Source organism: Loxodonta africana, chromosome 3, assembly GCF_030014295.1.
Source record: "Loxodonta africana isolate mLoxAfr1 chromosome 3, mLoxAfr1.hap2, whole genome shotgun sequence".
In the NCBI taxonomy this organism is placed as follows: Eukaryota; Metazoa; Chordata; class Mammalia; order Proboscidea; family Elephantidae; genus Loxodonta; species Loxodonta africana.
The window spans coordinates 9,632,760-9,658,134 of NC_087344.1; the positions used below are offsets into that span (position 1 = coordinate 9,632,760).

At 45.8% G+C, this 25,375-nt stretch overlaps 1 protein-coding gene across 2 annotated transcripts in view; it reads left to right on the forward strand.

Moving 5' to 3' along the window:
• The window catches only part of ADGRE1 (adhesion G protein-coupled receptor E1), a 60,396-nt gene that overhangs the window by 17,988 nt on the left and 17,033 nt on the right, over nucleotides 1-25,375 (forward strand). For both annotated transcript variants that reach the window (XM_023540675.2, XM_023540674.2), the window contains 11 exons: nucleotides 897-1,037; nucleotides 1,120-1,266; nucleotides 4,092-4,180; nucleotides 6,696-6,779; nucleotides 8,225-8,402; nucleotides 9,702-9,821; nucleotides 11,068-11,267; nucleotides 12,864-13,034; nucleotides 15,416-15,610; nucleotides 17,863-18,098; nucleotides 22,002-22,068. In XM_023540675.2, the coding sequence (XP_023396443.2) occupies nucleotides 897-1,037; nucleotides 1,120-1,266; nucleotides 4,092-4,180; nucleotides 6,696-6,779; nucleotides 8,225-8,402; nucleotides 9,702-9,821; nucleotides 11,068-11,267; nucleotides 12,864-13,034; nucleotides 15,416-15,610; nucleotides 17,863-18,098; nucleotides 22,002-22,068 (1,628 nt within the window). The remainder of the gene's footprint in view (nucleotides 1-896; nucleotides 1,038-1,119; nucleotides 1,267-4,091; nucleotides 4,181-6,695; nucleotides 6,780-8,224; nucleotides 8,403-9,701; nucleotides 9,822-11,067; nucleotides 11,268-12,863; nucleotides 13,035-15,415; nucleotides 15,611-17,862; nucleotides 18,099-22,001; nucleotides 22,069-25,375) is intronic.

The window sequence follows — 25,375 nt, forward strand, 5'->3', positions numbered from 1 at the left end:
TTCTTAACTTCAGCACTGTTGACATTTTGAGTTGGATAATTCTTTCTCACTGGGGGCTGCCCTGTGCATTGTAGGATGTTCAGCAGCATCTTTGGCCTCTACCCACTAAATGCCAGTAACACCCCCCCAAACTGTGACAGCAAAAAGTGTCCCCAGACATGGCCAAATGCCCACTTGGAGGACAAAGGCATCCCCAGTTGAGAACCGCTGGCTTAACACAATCGAAATTTCTCGTTCTCATAACAATTCAAAGTGGGTGCTGCTGGTCAGTGGGCAGCTTTCTTTCACATGGCGATTTAGGGATCCGATCCCCTTCCATTGTTTGGGTCCTCTATCCTTCAGGGCTTTGGGGTTCCTCCTTGCAGCTGGTGGAAGGGAAAGAGAGGAGAGGAAAGGCATATCCACTTCTTAACCACCTTGGCCCATAAGTGACATCTGTCACACCTTCACATTCCACAAGTGAAAATTAATCACGTGCCCCACCTAGATGCAGGGAGCTAGGAGATAAAGTCTTTGATTGAGTTACCATTTTCTAGTGACAATTCTATATTAGGAAGACGTATGACTTAAAGTTTATTTTTTATTTCAAGCCACTGTGTTGATTTTTGTTGTGGTAAAAATACACACCAAAACATTCACCAATACAGCAACTTCCACATTTGCAATTCAGTGGCCTTGATTACCTTTTTCATATTGTGCTCCCATTATAGCTATCCTTTTCCAAAATATTCTGCCACCATTAACATAAACTCAATGCCCTCCAGCAAAAATTCCACCTTTCTTTCTCCTTCCCATCCCTGGTTATGGTTAGTAGTCTTTGGTTTCTACATGTTTAGAGCATGCCTTTCGTTGGACTGTTGACCAACCCTGCCTCACATCTATTCTCTGCATCGCAGATATTGACGAGTGCATTGACATGTGTGGCTTCAACTCAACATGCACCAACACTCCTGGGAGCTTCTTTTGCACCTGCCAGCCTGGCTTTGTGCCAAGAAATGGAGAGCAGAGCTTCACAGACCAAGAGGTGGAATGTATAGGTGAGCAGAGGGCTTGCTGGCGAGCCCTGGAAAGAAATATCTTATTCCTCTAGGTGTCTTGATATTCTCGAGTTTCTTGCAGACATTGATGAGTGTTTCCAAGATCCATCACCATGTGGCCCCAATTCTGTCTGCACCAATGCCCTGGGATCCTACAGCTGTAGCTGCATGGCGGGCTTTCGTCCCAACCCAGAAGGCTCCTGGAAAGATGGCAATTTCAGCTGCAAAAGTAATCACCTCCTGTGTGTCTTTTCAGTGGAGTCCTTATCCTGCTTTGGTTGTAAAATCCTCACTGTACGTAACCTCTGGTTCTTCCTCTAACTTTCACCACGTCCTGATATTCTCTTGTCTTCCTCACTCATTAATTCACCCATCCAAGAAATTATTTTTGGAGCCTGTAGGATAACTAGGAGTTGGAATTGACTTGATGGTAAGGGGTTTGTTTTTTTTTTCTTTTATTTATTTATTGAGGTCCCTGGGTGTTGCAAGTGGTTGCAGTCAGCTACTAATCAAAAGGTTGTAGGTTCAAACCTACCCAGTGGCACTGTGGAAGAAAGACCTAGAGATCTGCTTTCATAAAGTTTACAGCCAAGAAAACCATACGGAGCTCAGTTCTAATCTGTAACACATAGTGAGGCCATGAGTCAGAATCCACACGATGTCAATGGGTTTGTTCTTTTTTTTTTTGGTTTATTTATTTATTTGATTCAGTCATGGATATGAAAGACAGGACGCTTGCCTTCATGCAGCTTATAGTCAGGGAAGGAGGCATATGACACGCACATAATTGTTTAATAATAACCACAATATTGTCATGATTGAAACATCAGAGTGACTAATGGGATGTTTAAGGAGTCCTGGTGACACAACAGAAACCCTGGTGGCATAGAGGTTAAGAGTTACGTCTGCTAACCTAAAGGTCAGCAGTTTGAATCTACCAAGCGCTCCTTGGAAACCCTATGGGAGCAGTTCTACTCGTCCTATAGGGTTGCTATGAGTCAGAATTGACTTGATGGCAACGGGTTTGGTTTTCGGTTTTGGTTTGCTGGCACAACGGGTAAGCACTCAGCTGCTAACCAAAAGACTGACAGTTTGAACTTACCCAGCAGCTTCACAGGATAAAGACCTGGTGATCTGCTCCTGTAAAGATTATAGCCTAGAAAACCCTATGGAGGCAGTTCTACTGTCACATGGAGTGGCCATGAGTTGAAATCAGCTCAACAGCACACAACAACAACAGCAATAGAATGTTTAACATTTAATATGCTATGAACAAATGACATTTAAATTGAAACTCAGGGAAGTAGGAATTTACCAGAGGAAGAAGGGAAGATCAAAGTGTTCCAGGTTAGGGCGTGTGCAAAGGCCCTGAGGCAGGGGGAGCTGTACAGCTTGGCATGGATGGGGAGCAAATAAAGTTCCTACGGCTCAAGCAGGGTGAGGGAGAGGGGGAGTGGCATGAAATGCATCTGACGAGGTAGGCAGCCATCAGATTCTGTAGGGCCTTGCATGCCATGTGAAGAATTTCAGAACTTTTCCCAAGAGCAATGGGGAACCATGGAAAGTATGTTTTAAAAATCATGGCTAATTGAACACATTAAAAAGATTACATGCAACTTATATGGAGGCCATGGAGTATAATAATAAAATGAATATACCCAGGGCCATCCCAAGCATGCGAATTAGCGTATCGTCAATGCTATTGGATCTTCTGTATGCTCTTCCCTGTTCCATCTTCCCATCTACCCCCCAGAAGGAAGCAGTTGGACTTTTGTGTTTCCTTCTCTCCTACCTTTTTGTTTTTTTGGGATAAAAAAGTTTTGGTATTTAAAAAATAATAATAAATTAATTAATCTATGTATTTATCCACCTATCCACCCATCTGCCCACCCGCCCATGCACTCATCTGCCCATCTGCCCATCCACCCATCCATCCTCCCATCCACCCATCTATCCGTCCGTTCACCCGTCCACCCGCCCATCCGCCCGCCCATCCGCCCACCCATCCGCCCACCCCTCTGTCCATCCATCCGCCCATCCATCCATCCGTCCATGCGTCCATCCGTCCACACGTCCGTCCATTTATTTTTGTTGTAAGTATATATATGTAACAAAGCATTTGCTATTTTGACATTTTTTATTGTTGTAAGTATATAAGAAAACATTTTCCATTTCAGCATTGTTTACATGTACAGTTCAGCGACATTGATTACATTCCTCATGTTGTGTGGCCATCACCACTATCCATTTCCAGTTTTTCCACCACCCTTAACAGAAGCTCAGTGCCCCCCAAGCAACGACTCCCTCTTTCCCTCTCCCTCTCCCTCTCCCTCCTGGTAGCTGGTAATTTATTCTACTTAAAAAAATATTGTCCCCCTTGTGTGTATTCCTACCAAAAACCAAACCCATTGCCGTGGAGTTGATTCTGACTCATAGAGACCCTATATTGACTATGCAAAGGTATTTGACTGTGTGGATTATAACAAGTTATGGACAACATTGCAAAGAATAGGAATTCCAGAACATTTAATTGTGCTCATGAGGAACCTGCACATAGATCAAGAGGCAGTGTTTCGTTCTGTGTGCATAGGGTCGCTATGAGTTGGAACAGACTAATGGCGCCTAACAACATCAACACAGTATCTGAGGAGCCCTGGTGGAACGATGGTTAAGCTCTTGGCTGTTAACAGAAAGGTTGGTGGCTTGAACCCACCCAGTGGCTCTGAGGGAGAAAAGACCTAGTGATCTGCTTCCGTAAAGATTACAGCCTAGGAGACGCTATGGGGCAGTTCCACTCTGTCACATAGGGTTGCTATGAGTTGGAATCAACTTGATGGCACCCAACGGCAACCCAGTATCTTGTTAAACTTGCAAACTTTTCAAAATTGGTATCAAGCTCCTCAGAATCAATGATGTTGTGGTGTGTGGCTGTTTGTTTATTTTCACCATTGCCTATTATGGGATGGGTTTTAAGCAGGGGGTGAGGTAATCGGACTTGCCTTTTAATCGTACTTTGCTGTCATTGAACTTTGGTTGCATTTGTTTTCTTCCTAGGGATTCCCTTCAAGTGTAAAGAAGATGTTATACCTGACAATGAACGGGTACAGCAATGCCAAGGCACAGCAGCAATGGAGCCTGAATCTGTAAGTATTTTTAAAAATCCCTAACTCTTGAGGTTTTCCTAGAAGCCACTTAGTTAGGATGTTGTTTTTGCAGCTCCAATAATAATACCAAAATAACTGGCTAAAACCAGACAGCAGTTTATTTCTTTCTTCTGTAACAGTCTGAGCATCAGCTGCCAAGAGTTGATATGATGGCTCCATAGTGCTCTGCCATCATCAACACAAGACTCCCATTTTGTGGTCCAAGATGGCTGCTTCAGTGCCTGCCCTCACATCTACATTCCAGCTGGGAAAATGTAAGGTACAGTCCTATCCTTTAAGAGTATGACTCAGGATCACTTCTATTCACGTCACATTGGTCAAATATTAGTCACATAGTTACACCTCGATGCAAGGAAAGCTGGGAGGGGAGGACATTGCCTATGTAAAACTTGGGAATTATTGTACTAGAAGAAGTCTTACCGCTAGTGACGGTGCTGCTTTGGAGTGATAGGGGATGGATGATACACAGTCAGGTTGGGCAGAGAGGTATTTGGACTTCCTGGTTCTCCAGTGAAGTTATTTCAATAAGAAAGATTCTATGGCCATGTCTTCATTATCCAGTGCTGCTGTAACAAACATACTGCAAGTGGATGGCTTAAGCAGAAATTTATTCCCTCACAGTCTAGGAGACTAGAAGTCCAAATTCAGGGCGTCAGCTCCAGGAGAAGGCTTTCTGTCTCTGTTGGCTCTGGGGGAAGGTCCTTGTCATCAATCTCCCCCTGGTCTAGGAGTTTCTCAGAGCAAGGATACTGGGTCCAAAGGACGTGCTCTGTTCCTGGCACTTCTTTCCTGGTGGCAAGAGGTCCCTTTCCTCTCGGCTCACTTCTCTTTTATGTCTCAAAGGGATTGACTCAGGATACAACCTAATCCTATAGATTAAGTCCTGCCTCATTAACATCATAGAGGTTAGATTTACAACACAAAGGATAATCACATCAGATCACAAAATGGTGGACAACCACACCATGTTGGAAATCAGGGTTTAGCCAAATTGCCATATATTTTTGAGGGACACAATTCAATCCGTGACAGGCCATCTGCAGGAACTGGTGTCAAAAAAGCTTATCATCACTTAGCACAATGTTGTCAAGGCTCATTCGTATTGTCCAAGTACTTCATTCTGTTTTATTGTTGAGTAGTATCCCATTTTGAGGACGTGTTGTGGTTGTTGTTAGCTGCTGTCGAGTTGGCCCTGACTCACAGTGACCCCCTGCACAACGAAACGAAACGCTGCCTGGTCCTGCACTATCCCCGTGATCAGTTGCGGATCGCACTGTTGCGATCCGTAGGGTTTCCACTGGCTGATTTTCAGAAGCCGATCACCAGGCCTTTCTTACCAGTCTGTCTTAGTCTGGAAGCTCTGCTGTAACCTGCTGAGCATCCTGGCGACACGCGAGCCTCCACTGACAGACAGGTGGTGGCTGCACGTGAGGTGCGTTGGCTGGGAATTGAACCCGGGTCTCCTGCATGGCAGGGGAGAATTCTACCACTGAACCACCAGTGTCCTCACTTTATGGATGTACTAGTTGGTTTACCCATTCACCCCAGGAAGAACACTTAGGTTGTTTACAGCTTTTGGTGATTATGAATAGAGCTGCTATAAAGATTCATGGAGAGATTTTCTGTGTGAACCTGTCTTCATTTCTCTAGGGTAAACACCTAGGAGTGGGGTTGCTAGGTCATTACAGTGTTACCTTTAAAACCTAGTCCCTGGGTGGCACAAATAGTGTGTGCTTGACTAATAACCTAAAGGTTGGCCGTTTGAACCCACCCAGCAGCACCGTGGAAGAAAGGTCTCCATCCGCTTCCATAAAGATTACAGCCAAGAAAACCCTATGGAACAGTTCTACACTGTAACACATGGGGTCACCATGGGTTGGAATCAACTCTGTGGCATTGGGTTTTTGTTTTTTTTAATTTCCTAAGCCTTCAAGTTGTTCACCACCCTAAATGGAAACCTTGTAACCATCAAATGGTTACTCCCCATTCCCCCTTTCCCCTAACCCATGGCAATATGCGATAAAACCCTCTTCCCCTTCTTACCTTCCCACCAGCTGGAATGTAGGTGTGATGGCAGGAGCTGGAGCAGCTATCTTGGGCCACAAAGTTGGAGTCATATGTTGATGATGGCAAAACATCATCTGAGCTTATAAATCAGCTTTGGAATAGCCACGCACCTGGGCCACTGTTTGTTCTTTTTTTTTAAACATGTCTCTTCATGTATTGATCCCACTTAATAGTTTTGCTGTTTAGTTATTTATTGTAACTCACGGAAGAGAAAGGTGATGTTATTCCGGTTTTGATCGAATGGTGAGTTTTTATATCCCCGAGAATTCTAGAGACACATGACTTCTCAGTAGTTCAGGACCTCGGCTGAGGTTTGGTTGCCTCAGTCCCCTCCACCCCCCAACCCCCGTGGTGGGCTGGATGGCCCAATGTGGAGATGACATGCCTGTGGCACAGATCAATCAACGTTCTTCTCTCTGGTACACAGGCGTCCTTCTGTGCACTCATGGACACCACCTTCAGCGCTCTGGATGATGCCTGCAAAAACAAAACCACCGCTGTTTCTCTGGAGGTAACTATGAAGTCGTCTTTGTAACTGTGTTTTGAGTTATTCTGAGTTATGCACTAGCTCATGGACTTCTTTGTAAATATATCTAGATTTACAGCATCACTCTTTTTCAGCACCTGAATACTATGGCATTGTTTGACTTCATCAATTTATTTTATCCGTCTGGTGGACATTATGCTTTCTTACTTTTTGCTATTATAACCCATACTGAAATGAACATCATTGGGAAATATCCTTGCACCAATCCTTCAGGAAGGATTAATTCCTGGAAGGGAAGTTGCTAGGTCAAAGACTATGTGCAATTTACACAATTACTGCACTCCATAAAGGCTACACCAATTTGCATTCCCAGTGGGCCTCTTGAATCAGGGAAAGAGATTGAATAGATGCCCCTTCTAATTCCCCATTGACCTGCACCTGCAATCCACTCCCCTGATGAGAGAGAGACAGAGTTGTTATTGGGTGCCTTCGAGTTGATTTCTGACTCATAGTGAGCCCATATGACAAAGGAGAACTTCTCCACAGGATTTCCTAGGCTGTAATCTTCACGGGAGCAGATCGCCAGGTCTTTCTTCTGTGGGGCCACTGGGTGGGTTCAAACTGCCAGCCTTATGGTTAGCAGCTGAGTACTTAACCATTGCACCACCAGAGCTCCTGATGAGAGAGAGAACTGCTGTTATTTCACTGGTGAGAGAGAGAGGCAACACATACACACACACACACACTAAACCAACTGCTGTCAAGTTGCTTCTGACTCATGGTGACCGTGTGTGTGGCAGAGGAGAACTGTGCTCCGTAGGGTTTTCAATGGCTGGTTTTTCAGAAGTAGATCGCCTGGCCTTTCTTCCAAGGTGCCTCTGGATGGACCCAAACCTCCAACCTTTCAATTAGCAGCTGAGTGTGTTAACCATTTGTTCTCTCTCTGTGTATAAAATATAATATGAGGAGCCCGTGTGGTGCATCAGTTAGGTACTTGGCTGCTCACAGGAAGATTGGCTGTTTGAATCCACCCAGCAGAGCCTTGGAAGTAAGGCCTGGTGACCTGCTTCTGTAAAGATTACAGCCAAGAAAACCACATGGTGCAGTTGTACTCTGTCACATAGGGTCCCTATGGATTGAAATAGACTCGGCGGCACCTAACAACAACAATATATGTGTATATATATGTCATATATATATTTATATAAACGGAGCCCTGGTGGCGCAGTGGTTAAATTGATTGACTGGTGACCGGAAGCTTGGTGGCTCAAAACCACCAGCGGCTCTGTGGGAGGAAGACGTGGCAGTCTGCTTCCGTAGGGATTTACAGCCTAGGAAACCCTGTGGGGTCACTGTGAGTTGGAATCAGCTCAACAGCAATGGGTATATATATATAGTACAATAAACATAATGTACAGGAGAGAGAAAGAGGGTGAGTCACAGAGAGAGAGTGACGCCTTTCTTTGCAGAGAATGGTTGAGAGCTTCACTGCTGTGCTTGAACAACGAACCGTGTGGTCCAACTTCACCAAGGAGGAGAAGGCCGTGCTGGCCACGGTTGTGCTGGAGAGTGTGGAGAGGACGGTGCTGGCAGCTTTCCTGAAACCCTCACAGAACGGCAGTCAGACTGTTCAGACTGAAGCCTTAGGTAGGACGTACCCTTCATGCTAAGTTACCACCAGGGTGCCGATTTTGAGGGGTGACCCTAGCAATGTGATTCCCCACGACTTTCTCACCCTCCTATTTTTGCAACTGTTTCAAAACATTGAATTCACAGCAGAGCAAGCCTAATCATATTAACAACATCGCGGAGTGCTTGGCAAGAGTGCTTGCACTGAGTGCTAGGAGTGTGTCATTAAGTCATTCAACAAACATGTATTGACTGCTTACTATATGCCGTGTGTTAAGGTATGATAGCCATTTTCTCTGTTCAGATACTTCCAGCTTTCTCTTCTGGGGCCACGGTAGCATTGTACTTCCTGGCTACTTTGGGATTAGGTGGGATTTTTGTGACTAGTCCAGGCCCATGAATTATGAATAAAATGGGTGCCAGCATGAGACCTTCCAGAACTTTCTTTCCTTATGCCATAGTAACTGGCAATGTTCTAGATCACGGCTGTTACATCTGCCTGGGCCCCAAAGTGAGGGCAACACAGAGCAGAGCCCCAATTTGGTACCAGGATGGATACAAAACATTTAAAAAACAGTTGTTGTCGAGTCAACCCCCACTCACGGCGACCCCAAGTGTGTCAGAGTAGAACTGTGCTCCATCAAGTTTTCCATGGCTGAGTTTTCAGAATTAGATTGCCCGGCCTTTCTTCCAAGGTGTCTCTAGGTGGACTTGAAGTGCCAACCTTTCGGTTAGCAGCCAAGCACGTTAACTATTTGCACCACCCAGGGACTCCCTGATCGGTTGCCATTGAGCTGATTCCAACTCATGGCGACTCCATGTGTGTGAAAGTAGAACCACTCCATGGCATTTTTAATGGCTTATTTTTCAGAAGTAGATTGCCAGGCCTTTCTTCTGGGGTGCCTCTGGGTGGACTCAGAATTCCAAGCTTCTGGTTAGCGGTCAAGCATTGGTTAACCATTTGCACTACCCAGAGACTACTTTGGGTTTGGAAAACTTGCCTAAATTTGGAGTGGCCAGAAGATCTTGACTCTGCTGTCTACATCACTGTTGACTTCAGCTCCACCTGTCCCCGATGCAGCTTTACCCCTAAGATGTGAGAGCTCACTCCTAAAATTCCAGCTGGTTTTCTCATTTGCTTGATGCTACCATCTCCCTGCCATTCATCAGGGGGTTCAAGGCCTGCCCCAGGTTGAGCTGACCTTTCCATTCTTTCCTTTGCTTGCAACTGTGGAGGTGTAGCTTCTATGGACAGAAACCAAATTCAGGAGTCACTTTTTGTGTCACCTCATGCAAATTCTCCCTTTCTCCTTTCAGACATTGAGAGCAAAGTTATCAAAGAAGAATGCATTGAAGAGAATGTCGTCTTTCACTTGAAAGCCAAAGGGGATGAGATGAGGATCGGATGTTCCACCATTGAGGAATCTGAATCCACAGGTACAGACATGCCCAAGAATCCAGGAGAGTGGTTGCAGTGCCTCCAATCAGCAGCTATTTGTTGCTCACCTCTTAGGTGCCAAGGAGTCCCTCTGGCAGGTCTATGGGAGCCATCAGCTTGGAGATGGTGAAGGGAGCCTTAGGGATGGATGGGAAAAGGAGCAAGTCTAACACACATCCCCAAAGAGCAACGACGTTGAAAGGGCAGGCAGTGAAGGGAAGCCCCCCATAGAGACTGAGCAAGAATAACCATGAATGTGGGCGGAGGGCTTATTTCCCAATGCTAAATTAAACTGTCCCTTAAAAACACAAATGCAAATTTATTTATTTGCATATTTATTGTGGTAAATATATGTGTAAGGAAACATATGTGTGTAACAGAATGACTTATGTGTATGTAACAAAACATATATATGTAACAAAACATTTGTATCTATGTAACAGAACACTTACATGTATGTGACAAGACATTTCTATATATGTAACAAAATGTTGAAGCCCGGGTGGCACAAGTGGTTTGCCCTCGGTTGCTAACCTTAAGGTTGGCAGTTCGAACCCACCTAGTTGCTCTGTGGAAGAAAGGTCTGGCAAAAACTCCTTCCATAAAGATTACAGCCAAGAAAACTCTATGGAGTAGTTCTACTTTGTAACACATTCATTATGATCATGATGTTGTTCAACCACCGCCATTATCCATTTCACAACAAGTATTTCATCACCCTTAACATAAGGGGCCCTGGTGGCACAGTGGCTAAGTGTTTGGCTGCTAACCAAAAGGTCGGTGGCTCGAACCCACCAGCAGCTCCACAGAAGAAAGATATGGCAGTCTGCTCCCATAAAGATTAGAAAAAAAAAAAAATAAAGATTACAGCCTAGGAAATGCTATGGGGCAGTTCTACTCTGCCACATGGGGTTGCCATGAGTCCAAGCTGACTCGATGGCAGCCGGTTTAACAGAAGTTCATTGTCCCCACAACAAAAGAACGAACGTGAACCCCTATCTCACACCATGTATGAAAAGCAATTCAAATTTATTTTTAAACTTAGCCAAGATTTGTCCAGATAATAGCACCTCAGGAATTTTTATGGTTCTGGTAAGGGAAGGTCACTGCTTTGGAAGTCCAATGGTATTTCAAGCCTCAGAACAGACCAGTAAGGTGCATGGGGTATTAAATCATGTGTTTTGGGACATCTATACAACCACTTTGCAAACGATTCCCTCTTATTTTCTTTTGGTGAACTTGCAGGCACCACTGGGGTGGCTTTTGTCTCCTTTGCGGGCATGGAGTCTGTTTTAGATGAAAGCTACTTCCAAGACCTCCAGGACTCCTTGGCCAACTCCAAGAGGAAGCTGAAGATGAATTCTCGAATTGTTGGGGGCATCATGACTGGGGAGAAGAAAGATGGCTTCTCAGAGCCAATCATGTACACTCTGGAGAATATCCAGGTTTGTGTTACACGCCCCACTGAGCCCCGGTCTACCCATTAGGAACTTCCTGTCCTTCAGTAGGTTTAACTCTTGTTTGTGATGGGGACCCAGCAAGGGAGCAAGCTTCCACAGTGTCTAGCAGGGCAAGCCCGTTCACAGAACCCACCTCTAGAAGAATAAGCTCTCTTATTTTTCTGATTTTTTCTTTTTCTTTTTTTTACCGAGTAGAGTATGTAACAGAACATTTGCCATTTCAACATTCTTCCCTCGTACAACGTAGTGATATTAATTGTGCTCACTCTGTTGTGCAAATATGACCCTTATCTGTCTCCAAGTTTTCCCATCGCTTTTAGCAGAAGGAGCTCTCTTATTTCGACGGGGTGTTCCTCCATAGATTGTCATGTTGATTGATGCAGGAACAGCTACCAGTTTAGACGTTAGCTAGGACTGTGTCAAGGAGCCCAGGTGGTGCAATGGTTGAGTAGCTTGGCAGCTGACCGAAAGGCTGGAGGTTCGAACCCACTCAACAGTTCTGCAAGAGAAAGACCTGGTGATCTACTATCATAAAGATTACAACCAAGAAAACCCTCTGGGGCAGTTCTACTCTGTCACATGGGGTCATATGAGTCAGAATCGTCTCAATGATGCTGGGCAACAACAACAACTTCACTGTGCCAGTCAGCGGTAGAGACACAGCTCTGGAATCCAAGATATTCCTTCACTTTCGTGAATCTGACATAAGCTATTTGTCAGAATGAAACTTGATACATTTTTCTCTCAATAATACTCTTTTAATATTCCCCAGCCGGTTAACAGATTTTTTTCTCTTAAATTTGTCATTTTCTTGTTTCTGCATTTTTTCTAAATATTTTTTCTTTTCTCATAAGTATCAGGTGTCTTTATCATTAGCCTGATGGAATGTTCTGGAGAGTTCCCCATCGACCCATAAATTGGCATGTTTGATTCTGGGCCAGAATCATACCCAGCTCCATCTCTTACTCCTCTCTGTCTCTCTCACTGCTCTATGGCAACCCTGATCTGATCTCGGTTCTGGAAAGGCACTAATCTTCTTCTTACCTCAGGACATTTGCACGTGCCATTTCTTCTGCTCAGAACACCCTGCTCTCACCCCATACCCCCAACTCAACATTTTTCATCTGGATAAGTCAGATTTATCTTTCATCATGTTTGGTAAAGTGGAGGGTCATCAAGAAAGAGGAAGCCCCTCCACGAGATGGGTGGCCACAGTGGCTGCAACAATGGGCTCAAACATAACAATGATTGTGAGGATGGTGCAGGACCGGGCAGTGTTTCATTGTGCTGTGCATGGGGTTGCTATGAGTCGGAACCGCCTTGATGAATGAATGAGTGAACAAATGAATGACTATGCAGAAGGCCTTATGATGGATTTTAGGAAAAGGGGAGTTTACCGTAGCAACTAGAGTGTGGGCCGCCTCACCATATTGGCCATCACTGCTTGTTGGGGTTTTCACATTTTTCTCTCTTCCCTGTAGATCATAATCCAATCTTCTTGCTCCAAATGAGTCTGGAGTTTGGTCACATCGAATCCATTTGAGAGGAACTCTTAGGTGACCAGGGTCTTTGATTTTTCAGCCAAAGCAGAAGTTTGATAAGCCTATATGTGTTTCCTGGAGCACGGAGGTGGAGGGCGGGAGGTGGACACCCTCTGGCTGTGTGGTCCTTGAAGCTTCCGAGATGCGTACCGTCTGCAGCTGTAATCAGGTGTCGAACCTGGCCATCATCATGGCTTCCGGGGAGCTCACGGTCAGTACCAGTGGCCTGTGCACTGGCTCCCCAATGGTCTGGCCCCAAGTCCAATGGAAAAATAGTTACTAAATATCTGTTATGTGTCCCTCATGGACTGGGTGTTGTGGGAGGCAGTCACGGGGACAGAAGAGCTGTGTGCCAGGCCTTTATTCTTGGGGAATTCATGAAACTCAGGTATAAAATGAGAAATAATGACCCTAAACAGGTGTAGGCACAATACCAATCACAAATCCTGTCTACTCAGCACCTACTGTGTGCCAGGCCCTTTATTTCTCATTAGCTTTAATCCTTAACCCCAAAAACCCAGCCCAGTGCGGCTGAGTCGATTCCACCTCAAAGCGTCAGAGCCTGTAAATTCAGTTTTGTCAAACCCATTTTGTAGAAATGGAGACTGAGGCTCAGTAGCCTGTCTAGTCATGAAGTCAGTAAGTGGTGGAGGTGGGATTCGAACCCAGGTCAGTCTGGCTCCAAAGGCCATGCCCTTTCCACTAAATCATACGACTGGAGCAAGAGATTGTGCTGTATGAATTCAGAGGTGTGTTGGTAAGAGCTGGGGGAGATTGGGAAGGAGATGCACTATGACGTGGGTCTTGGTGAAGGGCTGGATGCACTAGAGAAGGAGAGCCATTCTCATTAGTGTTGTGGTGAGAGGGAGTACTTGCCCCTTACTCCAGACTTGAGGTCTGATTCCCTGGCAGGGATTCCCTAAATGCTAATTGGGGGACCATATGGCTTTTTTTTATGGCTTAGGACCAGGAGTCCTGGTGGTGCAATGGTTAAGCACTCAGCTACTAACCAAAAGGTCGATGGTTCGAACCCACGAGCAGCTCCACGGAAGAAAAGACCTGGCAATTGCTCCTGTAAAGACTTAAAAAAAAGACTTACAGCCTTGGAAACCCTATGGGGCAGTTCTATTTTGTCCTATAGGGTCACTGTGAGTTAGAATCAACTCTACAGCACACAACAACAACAACAACACAACTTCGGTTAAGCCTTAAGAGAACTAGCTCTAGATCAAGACTGAGTCTAGTTTCTAGTCCTGTCTCTATCACTTTTAGCTGTGCAACCTTGGTTAAGTCATTTAACCTCTCTGAGCTGAGCTCAGTTCTCATTTCAGAAATGAGGAAAAAAAAAATGATGATAGTTACACTTGTATAGCATGTACTGTTTCTGGCAAAGGAGCCCTGGTGGTGCAGTGGTTAAGTGCTTGGTTGCTAACCGAAAGGTTAGCAGTTCGAACTCACCAGGCACCCTGGTGGAGACAGATGTGGCAGTCTGCTTCTGAATAGATTTAAAGCCTTGGAAACTCTATGGGGCAGTTCTACTTTGTTCTATAGGGTCTCTATTAGTCAGAATCGACTCTACAGCAATGAGTTTCTGGCACAGTTGTAAGTACTTTAAGTATTTTCATTCAGTCCTCCCAAAACAATCCTATAAGGTAGTTACTATTATCCTTTTTTAACTGATGAGGAAACTGAGGCACAGAACAGTTAAAGTGTCTTGTCCAAGATCATACAGCTAGAAACTGGCAGAACTGTAGTCCATTTTCCTAACTTCTGTGTAGCAATATCATAGACAGGGGCCCAAGAGATGATGTCTGGTGTATCTTTAACATAAAGCTGTACACACAGACCACACTCAAATAAATTAAAAAAAATTAATTATGAATAATGGCAGAGGTGAAGGACTTGGCTTGTTATGTCCCCCTCCCTGAAGCTGGGGATTCTCAGAATGTCCACATATTAGTTGGGGTTCAGTGCAAAGAACAGAAACCACTCCAGGTATTTCAAGGAGAAAGGGATTTAATACAGGGAATTGAATGCTCACAAAATCATGGAAAGGAATGAAGGAGTTGAAGTCAGAGGCTGCCACTTGGGTTTTGGTTTCAAGGTCAGCTCTGGAAGCTGGGATACAGAGGTCAGAAACTGCTGTGGCCCTGTAAGCCCCACACTCACGAAATTGGGGACTGGACAGTTGGAATGCCCATGGCTAACTCTTGTCTGCTGCGCCTACTAGTCTTCCAACATCACCACAGAAAGGTGGTGTCTGAGTCCCTTCTGCCTTCCAAACCTGCACAGATGCATCTCATTGGAAAACCTAAATCACATCTCAGACCTTGGTCTCAGGGGGTTCTGGGAAATGTAGTTTGTAGCCGTCCTGCCCCCGCAATGAATGGGGTGGGACTAGCATGGGGTGGGAATGGGTGCCAATGGATGACAAGGAACAATTACAGACAATATCCAGCCCACGCTGAGCTTCAGAGGGAGAAAAGGGCCTGAGCCCCTTCTGCCCAAGCCAGGGGTGTGGATAATTCTTTTTCCTGCTGGTGGAGATTGTGCTCCATTTCTAAGGCTAATAGCAGATCTTCTTACTGACAGATGGAGTTTTCCTTGTACGTGATTAGCCACGTGGGCATAGTCATCTCCCTGGTGTGCCTCGCCTTGGCCATCGCCACATTCCTGCTGTGTCGTGCCATCCGTAACCACAACACCTACCTCCACCTGCACCTCTGTGTGTGCCTGTTCCTGGCCAAGACGCTCTTCCTCACCGGTGTAGACAAGACTGACAACCAGGTCACACACCCCTTCAGCTGTGTCCCTATATCCCACCCAGGCTCATGGTCTCCACATCTGCCTCTGCTCATCCCTGCCTGACTCCCTGAGTGCTTGGTCCTGCCTCAGGGCCTCTGCACTTGCTGCTCCCTCCGCCCATAATGCTTCTCCCTCACTTCCTCATCAGGTTGACTCCTTCTTATGATAGGCCTCAGTCTAAAATCACTTCCCTCATCTAATGTGGTCCCCCCTATTGTTACTCTCTATACCAGTGGTTAAGGAGCCGTGGCAGTGCAACAGTTACACGCTAGGCCGCTAACCAAAAGTTCGGCAGTTCAAACCCACACAGCAGCTCTGCGGGAGAAAGATCTGGTGATCTGCTCCCGTAAAGATTATAGCCTGGAAAAACTATGGGGCAGCTCTAGCTTGTCCTGTAGGGTCTCTCTGAGTTAGAATCAACTCAGTGGCACCCAATAACAACATATCAGTGGTTGTCAACTGGTGTGAGTGGTGATGTTGCCCCCAGGGGACATTTGGCAATGTCTGGAGACATTTGTGGTTGTCACCAATGAAGGGCCCTGGTGCTACTGGCATTTAGTGGGTGGAGGCCAGGGATGCTGCTCAACACTCTACAGTTCACAAGACGTCCCTCAACAACCAAGAATTATCTGGCCCCAAATGTCAATAGTGCCATAGCTGCGAAACCCTACTTTCTCTTAAAACTCTTGTTTGTTTTCATTTTCCCCCAGCTCTTCTTTGAAATCTTATCAATGGTTTGTTGTTTTACTTTTCTAATATCTACCTCTCCCACTAGACTGTAAGGAGCCCTGGTGGTGTAATGGTTAAGCACTCAGCTGCTAACCAAAATGTTGGTGGTTTGAACACACCCAGAGGCTCTTCGGGAGAAAGACCTGGCAATCTGCTCCCGTAAAGATTATAGCCTAGAAAATACTGTGGGGGCAGTTCTACTCTGTCACATGGAATTGCATTGAGTTGCAATTGACTCAATGACACCTAACAACAACACTAACCTAAAAGGTTGGAAATTTGAACCCACCCAACATCTCCATCGGAGAAAGACTTGGCAATCTGCTCCTGTGAGGATTACAGCCTAGAGAACCCTATGGGGCAGTTCTACTCTGTCATATGGGGTCACCATAAGTCAGAATAGACTCAATGGCACCCAAACAGACAAACAAACCACTAGACTGTGAGTCCCACGAGGGCAAGACCTTTGGCCAGAGGTCATCTCCTATGATGGTGCTAGACACTTACAGGGGTTCCCGAAAGGAGTGCTATTGACATTTTGGGTGGAATGATTTTTCTTCACGCAAGACCGCCCCTCACTGTAGGACACCTAGCTTGAGAACTAAATGCTCCTAGCTCCCTGCTCAACATTTTGACCAGAGGTCAGCAAATTTTCTTCTGTAAAGGTCCAGACAGCTTTGGGGACCATGAAGTCTGCCTCAGCTACTCTACTCTGCCATTGTATAGCAAGAGCACCACAGATAAGACCTAAATGGGCGTGGCTGTGTGCCAATAAAACTTTATTTACGAAAACAATCAGGTGGCCCATGGGGAGAAGTTTGCTGACCCCCATATCCCCAAACAAGTAGCCCTGGTGGTGCTATGGTTAAGTGCTTGGCTGCTAACCAGAAGGTCAGTGTTTCAAACCTACCCAGCAGATCTGTGGGAGAAAAGGCCTGGCGGTCTGCTTCCAAAAAGATTGCAGCCTAGGAAACCCTGTGGGGCAGTTCTACTCTATCACATGGGGTTGCTATGAGTCAAAATTGATGGCACACAACAACGTGTCTCTAAACATCCCCTAAAGCAGGGTGATCAACCACCCAGTTTGTCCTAAACTCCTCCGCTTGTAGCACTGAAAAGTCACCAGTTCTGGGTAACCTCAGTACCAGGCAAATGGGGGTGGTTGGCCACCCTTGCAAAGGGATGGCGCCACTTATGGCTAAGAATTTTTTCTTAACCATAACATCTGGTGGCCTAACTTGATTCTTTTCCTGTCCTTGAGGGGGCAAAACATTCTTCTGCTGGAGGAATTTGGGGATCTTTTAGGGAACATGGCAGAATGGTTGCTGGCTGGTGAAAACAGCAAATATCCACTAGAGACATGCTAGAAATAAATATTTGTGGAGTGAATGAATGGCCACGTTTGAGGAACTCTGGTCAAGGCAGCCCTTCCCCTGCCCTCCCCACACCCCTGAGCCTGCTCCCTGGGGAGGGGGACCCTGAGTGTGCATGCTTCCCCTCTCCAGACTGGCTGTGCCATCATCGCAGGCATCCTGCACTACCTTTTCCTTGCCTGCTTCTTCTGGATGCTGGTGGAAGCTGTGATGCTCTTCCTGATGGTCAGGAACCTGAAGGTGGTGAATTACTTCAGCTCTCGCAACATCAAGATGCTGCACCTCTGTGCCTTTGGCTACGGGCTCCCAGCACTGGTGGTGGTTATTTCTGCCAGTGCACAGCCACAGGGCTACGGGATGCATAATCGGTGAGTGACAGCCCTCTCCCTGAAGACCCCTTTGGAGAGTGGATGATAATTACATGAACAAGACAAGAGCAATAGCAGTAGTGGTCATCGTAGCTAGAAAAATGCAATTCCTTCCTCCCTCCCTCCTCACTACTTCCCTCCCTTCATCCCTCCCTCCCTCCTTTCTCCCTGTTTCTTTCTTCCCTCCCTCCGTCCTTCCTTCCTCCTACTCTTCCTTCCCCCCCCTCTTCTTCCCTTTCTCCCTTCCTTCTTCCCTGTCTCCCTCCCTTCACCCATCCCTCTCTCCTCCCTCCCTCCTTGTTCCCTCATTCCCTCCTTCCTTTCTCCCTCCTTCCCTTGTTCCCTCATCCTCTCCTTCCTTCTTTCCTCCCTTTTTTCTTCCCTCCTTCCTTCCTCCCTTCTTCCTTCCTTCTTTCCCATTTCCCTTCTTCCTTCCCTCTCTCTTTCTCTCCCTTCCACCAAGTAGCTACAGAATTCCTGGTCCATGCTAGGCTTTGTGCTGGGTGTGGCTATGCAGAGATAAACAAGACATCCAAGGTCCAAATTCCCATGTAACTCATTGTCTAGTAGTGGGAGACAGATAATCTCCAAGTAAACAACAACTGGACAAGATAATTTGTAATAGTGATATTGTTGTTAGCTGCCATCAAGTCGACTCTGACTCATGGCAAACTTATGTACAACAGAACGGAATATCTCCCAGTCCTGCATCATCCTCACAATCTCCAGCATGTTTGAGTCCTTCATTGCTGCTACTGTACCATTTCACCTCTCTGAGGGCCTTCCTTGACCTGGCCGGCTCTCTACCTCACAAACATGATATCCTCCTCCAGCGATTGATCCCTCCTGATGGTGTGTCCAAAAAACAAATGAGTCAGACTATGTTCTGTTGTGATCCATAAGATTTTCATTGGCTAACTTTCAGAAGTAGATTGCCAGGCCTTTCTTCCAAGTCTGCCTTAGTCTGGAAGCTCCACTGAAACCTGTCCATTGTGGACGACTCTGCTGGTATTTGAAATACTGGTGGCAGAGCTCCCAGCATCACAGCAGCGTGTGATCCACTGCAGTATGACTGACAGATGGTGGATGGTAGTGATTGGTTGCTAGTTGCTGTTGAGTTGATTCTGACTCCTGGTGACCCCAAGCGTGCAGAGTAGACAGATGCTGTTAAAAAAAAAAAAAGCAGTGAACCCTGATAAAGAGCCACTAGGGTCAGGGCTAGGATAGTTTAGCAAGGGATAGTCAGGAGTGGTTTCTCAGAGGAGTTGACATTTGAGTTGAGATTTGAATGACAAGGGTTGTCAGTGGAGTGTTTTGAATAGAGGGAAAAGGGATTATAATGGCTTTGGTTTGAGAACAAACTTAATCTAGGACACTGGGTAAATATTTCAGATCTATAACCATTTTGGAAAACAGTATGGTGCTTCCCTAAAAATCTAGAAATAGAAATACCACATAATCCAGCAATCCTACTTCTAGGTATATACCCTAAAGAAATAAGAGCCATGACACAAATAGACATATGCACACCATGTTCATTGCAGCATTATTACAATAACGAAAATATGGAAACAACCTAAGTGCCCATCAATAGATGAATGGACAAACTGTGGTAGGTACGCATAATGGAATACTACACAATGATAAAGAATAACAAGGAATCTGCAAAACATCTCACAACATGGATGAATTTGGAGGACATTATGCTGCATGAACTAAGTCAATCAAAAAAGGACAAATATTGTATTAGACCACTATTACAAAAAAAACAAGACAAGGTTTACACACAGAAAAAAAAGTTCTTTGATGGTTACCAGGCGAACGGAGGGAAAATTACTAGCTAGATAGAAGACGCATGTTAACATTGGTGAAGGGAAAGGCAATATATGATATGGGGGAAGTCAGCATAGCATGACCCAGGCAAAGGAATACACTGAGAGGAATGTAAGAATAAAGGGCAACTACAGTAAAAAAAAAAAAAAAAAAAAATTTTTTACAGTAATTAACACAGGCAATCCTGCAACAATAGTGTTAACAAACAGTAATCTACAAATGGATACATAAGTAGATAGGTATGCTAAAGAGGTGTGGAAGGGTGTAAGGGAGCACACCAACCTGCAGATATAGTTTTACTTGTGGGTATTTCTACATACATAATTGTAGGTGCTGCAAATATATTCATGTATACGATAGAGCACACCAGGGCACAGTCATAGAAGCTTCTTAGACATAACCAAATACTTCATGGGAGAAAGTTCCTAGGCTTGAAGGCAAAGAACCATAGACTCTGGGGAACCTATGTCAATTGGTACAACATAGTTCATAAAGACAGAGTTCTGCATTCTACTTTGGTGAGTAGCATCTGGGGTCTTAAAAGCCTTGTGCACAGCCATCTAAGATACAACTATCGGTCCCTTCTCATATGGAGCAAAGGAGAGTGAAGAAAACCAAAGACTCAAGGGGGCAGTTGGTTCAAAGGACTAATGGACCACATGAATCACAGCCTACATGACCCCAAGACCAGAAGAACTAGGTAGTGCCCAGCTACCACTACCGACCACTCTGACTGGGATCACAACAGAGGGTCCTGGATAGAGTGGGAAAAATGTAGAGCAAAAAATCAAATTCATAAAAAAGACCAGACTTACTGATCTGACAGAGACTGGAGGAACCCCTGAGACAATGGCCCTAAGACACCTTTCTGACCTGGAACTGAAGCCATTCCTGGAGACCACTTTCCAGCCAAACAGTAGACAGGACTGTAAAATAAACTATAACACTCAAGAGAAGTGTATTTCTTAGAACAATCAGTTATACGAGCTCAACAGGACAAGATTTGCCGAAAACCAAAGAGGAGACGGTAGAAAGTCCAGACGAAAGGAAACTGGAAATCCAAGGGTAGAAATGCGAAGAGTGCTGACACATGGTAGGGAATGAAACCAATGTCACAGAACACTTTATGTACAAACTATCAAATGGGAAACTAATTTGCTCTGTAAACTTTCACTTAACGCACCAAAAGAAAAAAATTTTTTTTTTCGGATAGATTTGCCCAGGAAGGTTTGAAAGAGGATGCATTGTGACCCAAAAGAAACCAAAATGTGACCTGTCCCATTCTGATGATTTTTTTTAACTTGTATTTTAAAATTATTTTTAAAACGTTGTTGTTAGGTACCACCAAGTCAGTTCCGACTCCTAGCGATCCCATGTACAACAGAATGAAACACTGCCCGGTCCTGCGCCATCCTCACAATTGTTGCTACGCTTGAGCCCATTGTTACAGCCACTGTGTCAATCTATCTCATTGAGGGTCCTCCTCTTTTTCATTGACCTTCCGCTTTACCAAGCATGATGTCCTTCTCCAGGGACTGTTCCCTCCTGATAGCATGTCCAAAGTATGTGAGATGTAGTATCACCATCCTCGTTTCTAAGGAGCATTCTGGTTGTACTTCTCCCAAGACAGAATTCCAACCAGAATGCTCCTTAGAAGCAAGGATGGCGAGACTGCGTCTTACATATTTGGATATGTTGTCAGGAAGGATCAATCCCTGGAGAAGCACATCATGCTTGGTAAAGAAGAGGGTCAGCGAAAAAGAGGAAGAGCCTCAAGGAGATGGATTGGCATGGTGGCTGTAACAATGGGCTCAAGCATAACAATGATCGTGAGCATGGAGCAGAACCGGACAGTGTTTCATTCTGTGGTACGTAGGGTCGCTATGAGTCAGAACTGACCCGAGGGCACCCAACAATGACAACAACATTGTTTTGAAGAAGACTTTGGGTGATATTTTTATCTGAGTCTCACCTCCCAATATTTTCCTCCATCAATGATTCTGTTGGGGCATGAATAACTAGGGTCATGGCTTTCGGTCAAGCGCTGACTTTTCCTCTTTCTCTCCATAGATGCTGGCTGAATACAGAGACGGGGTTCATCTGGAGTTTTTTGGGGCCAGTTTGTACAGTCATATTGGTAAGCAAATTGCTTGGTGAAGTGGGTTCTGGAGGAGGACCCAGGAAGCCCAAGGGATCAGGGAGTGCCAGAGGAGGTACATAGCTGAGATGGTCACTTGTCCCCTTCAAAAGCTCTCCTTCTGATTCTTGAGTTTTCCAAGCAGAACACAATTTCTCTGACTTGTGATTTTTTCTTTTCACACCAACACGCAAATACCATTGGGAGGAACTATATTTTTATGTCTTTTGTATTTCCATAAGAATGGGCCTGTCTCTCCTAAGTACAGATGCTGAACAAGAGAAAAAGCAGAAAGAAATTGTTTTTGGGTGCAGCTGAGTTGATTCCAAGTCATACTGACCTTACATGACAGAGTAGAACTGGCACATAGGGTTTTCTAGGCTGTAATTTTTATGAAAGCAGATCACCAAGTCTTTCTCCCATGTAGCCACTAGGTGGGTTCCAACCGCACACCTTTTGCCAACCCCTTCTCTTCTCTAGTCTCTCCTCTTCCCTCCCCTTCTCTTCCCTCCTCTCTCCTCCCCCTCTCCCCTCTCTCTTCCCTTCCCTCCCCTCCACTGCTCTCCTCTTCCCACCTCTACACAGCTTCTCTCCCCTCATTCCTTGACTCCTTTCCCCTTCCTTTCTCCTCTTCCCTCCCCTCCTCAGCTCTTCTCTCCTTTCCTCTCCCTTCCCCTTCCTTTCTCTCCTCCCCTTCCCTTCTCTCCTCTTCCCTTGTGTACTCTCCCCTTCCCCCCTTTCCCCTTCTCCTCTGTCCTCCCCTCCCCTTCCTCTCCCATCCTTCCTCCCTTCTCCCCTCCTGTCTCCTTGTCTCTCCTTTTCTCTCCGCTCCCTTCCTCTCCATTTCTCCTCTGTCCTCCTCCCATCTGCTCTCCTCCTCACTTCTTTTCTCTTCTCTAGGATCCAAAGCCCAGGCAAAAAGTTACCTTGTTCCCTTCCTTTGCCAGGATTTTTCTAGCCCACCCTTCCACTGAGGACGTGGTCCTAGTTTTAGTTGGTGGTCTCCCCACCTTATGTGGAACCAAGGGCTTGTGCCCATCCCCACGAGTGACCCTTAAATCCTCAGGGGTTTAGATTCCTGGTTTCGAAACCCCTTTCCCATCCACAGCCTCTGGAGAGTTCTAGCTTCTGACTCTGCCTTCAGAGTTACTCCCATTTGTGTCGTCTGGGGGCTTCCTTTACTTTCTTACAAGCTCAGCTATCCATTCAAGACGATGCCTGTTTGGTTTCATCAAGCATTTTTGTTGTTTTGTAGTATGAAGGTTTTTCAGAGTGAAATTCCAAAAACTCAGAGGTGGCTTTTGTGCCCCTCTGCTTGGTTTTTCCCTTGCTCTCAGCGTGAAGCCCTTAGTCTGGCAGCCAAGGCCCTTCACTACCCGGCCCTGCCAACTTCCTTAGTTTTCTCCTCTGCCCCTTCCCCACTTGCCCAGAGCTTCTTCTGTGCCCATGAGCTTCCTGCTCCAAATGTCAAGCCCTCCCCTCCAGACCCCCCTCATGTGGGTGGTGGAAGGAATCAAACCATGCATGTTAGCACAATGCCTTGTGCTAGCTAGTGCTCAATAAACATTAAGTGATGCAATGGTTAAACATGGATTCCTGGTGGCTCAGGGTTAAGTGCTATGGCTGCAACCAAAAGGTTGGCAGTTCGAATCCACCAGCTGCTCCTTGGAAACACTATGGGTAGTTCTACTCTGTCCTGTAGGGTCATTATGAGTTGGAACCGACTCGATGGCAATGAGTTTTTAATGGTTAAACATTCAGCTGCTAACAGAAAGTTTGGCAGTTTGAACCCACTCACAGATCTGCTCTTGTAAAGATTACAGCCTAGGAAAGCCTGGGGCAGATCTACTCTGTCATATGGGGTCACTGTGAATCAGAATTAACTGAATGGCACCCAATAGCAACAACTTAACAAATGACTCATGGGGTCAGGAGTCCCAGAGTGGTGCAAGTGGTTAAGTGCTTGACTACTAGCCAAAAGGTTGGCGGTTTGAACCTACCCAGTAGATGCCACGGAAAAAAGAGCTAGCAATCTGCTTCCGAAAGGTCACAGTCTTGAAAACCCTACAGGGTCTACTCTGCATACATGGGGTCACCATGAGCCAGAATTGACTGGGAGGCAACTAACGATGATAATGGGGGGCAGTGGTGGGTCAGTGGTAGAATTCTCGCCTTCCATGCAGGAGACCCGGGTTCTATTCCCGCCCAATGCATGTCATGCGCAGCCACCACCGTCTGTCGGTGGAAGCTTGCAGGTTGCTATGTTGCTGAACAGGTTTCAGTGGAGCTTCTAGACTAAGATGGACTAGGAAGAAAGACCTAGGGATCTACTTCTGAAAATTAGCCAATGACAACCCTATGAATCACAATGGTTTGATCCGCAACTGGGGATGGTGCAGGACCAGGCATTGTGCATGGGGTTGCCCTGAGTCAGGGGCTGACTGGACAGCAGCTAACAGAAACAACAGCATGAGTGAGAATGAAAACATGTTTAACCTGCCCATCCCCAGATCTTCAAGGACATTTAGCTCTCCTAAACGTTTTACTAATTTGGAAAAAAACAATAGCAGAACCCTGAGCAGTGGTATTTAACAGGGATGATTTGGCTACAAGAGCACATTTGGCAATGTTTGGGGAGATTTTTGGTTGTCACACCTGGAGGGTGGTACTGGTGTCTCATGAGTGGAGACCATAGATGCTGCTCAACACTCTACAGAGCCTAGGACACACCCACCGCAGAGACTGATCCAGCCCCAAATGTCAACATTGCTGAGGTGGAGGACCCCTGCCTTAGGGGTTGGTGTATCCTGGTCTGAGATGCTCAAAATTAAACAAACACTTGTGTAGAAATGGAGCAGCGGCGTCAGACCTCGTGTAACTTCACAAGGGGGAGGAGAGAGAAGCAAGATCAACGTCAGCCTAAGGCTGACCCTTATGAAGTGGAGGTCAGACATGCCTCCACCCTCCAACCTTTTTACCAATTCTGACACCAGCCATCCCTCCCATGGCACTCTCTACTTCTCTGCTGGGTTCTCTAATTCATTGCAATGGCCACACAGAACTCACAGACCATACTCACAGTTATGGGGTTTATCAGGGAAGTAGCAGGTTACAATTCAAGATCCGGATCCGCTTGGAAGTAACAGGAACAACTCAGGATACAGTTCTTTGATCAGGACAGCTTCTTCTCGGCTGCTGCCACTGGGCCATGTGCTCTTGGCCTGGGCCCTTGCTGTTGGCCTGGCCTCTGTCCTGCTAGGACAAGTGTTAGAAAGCTCTTTAGCTCTGCAAACAAGTGCCCGGAGAC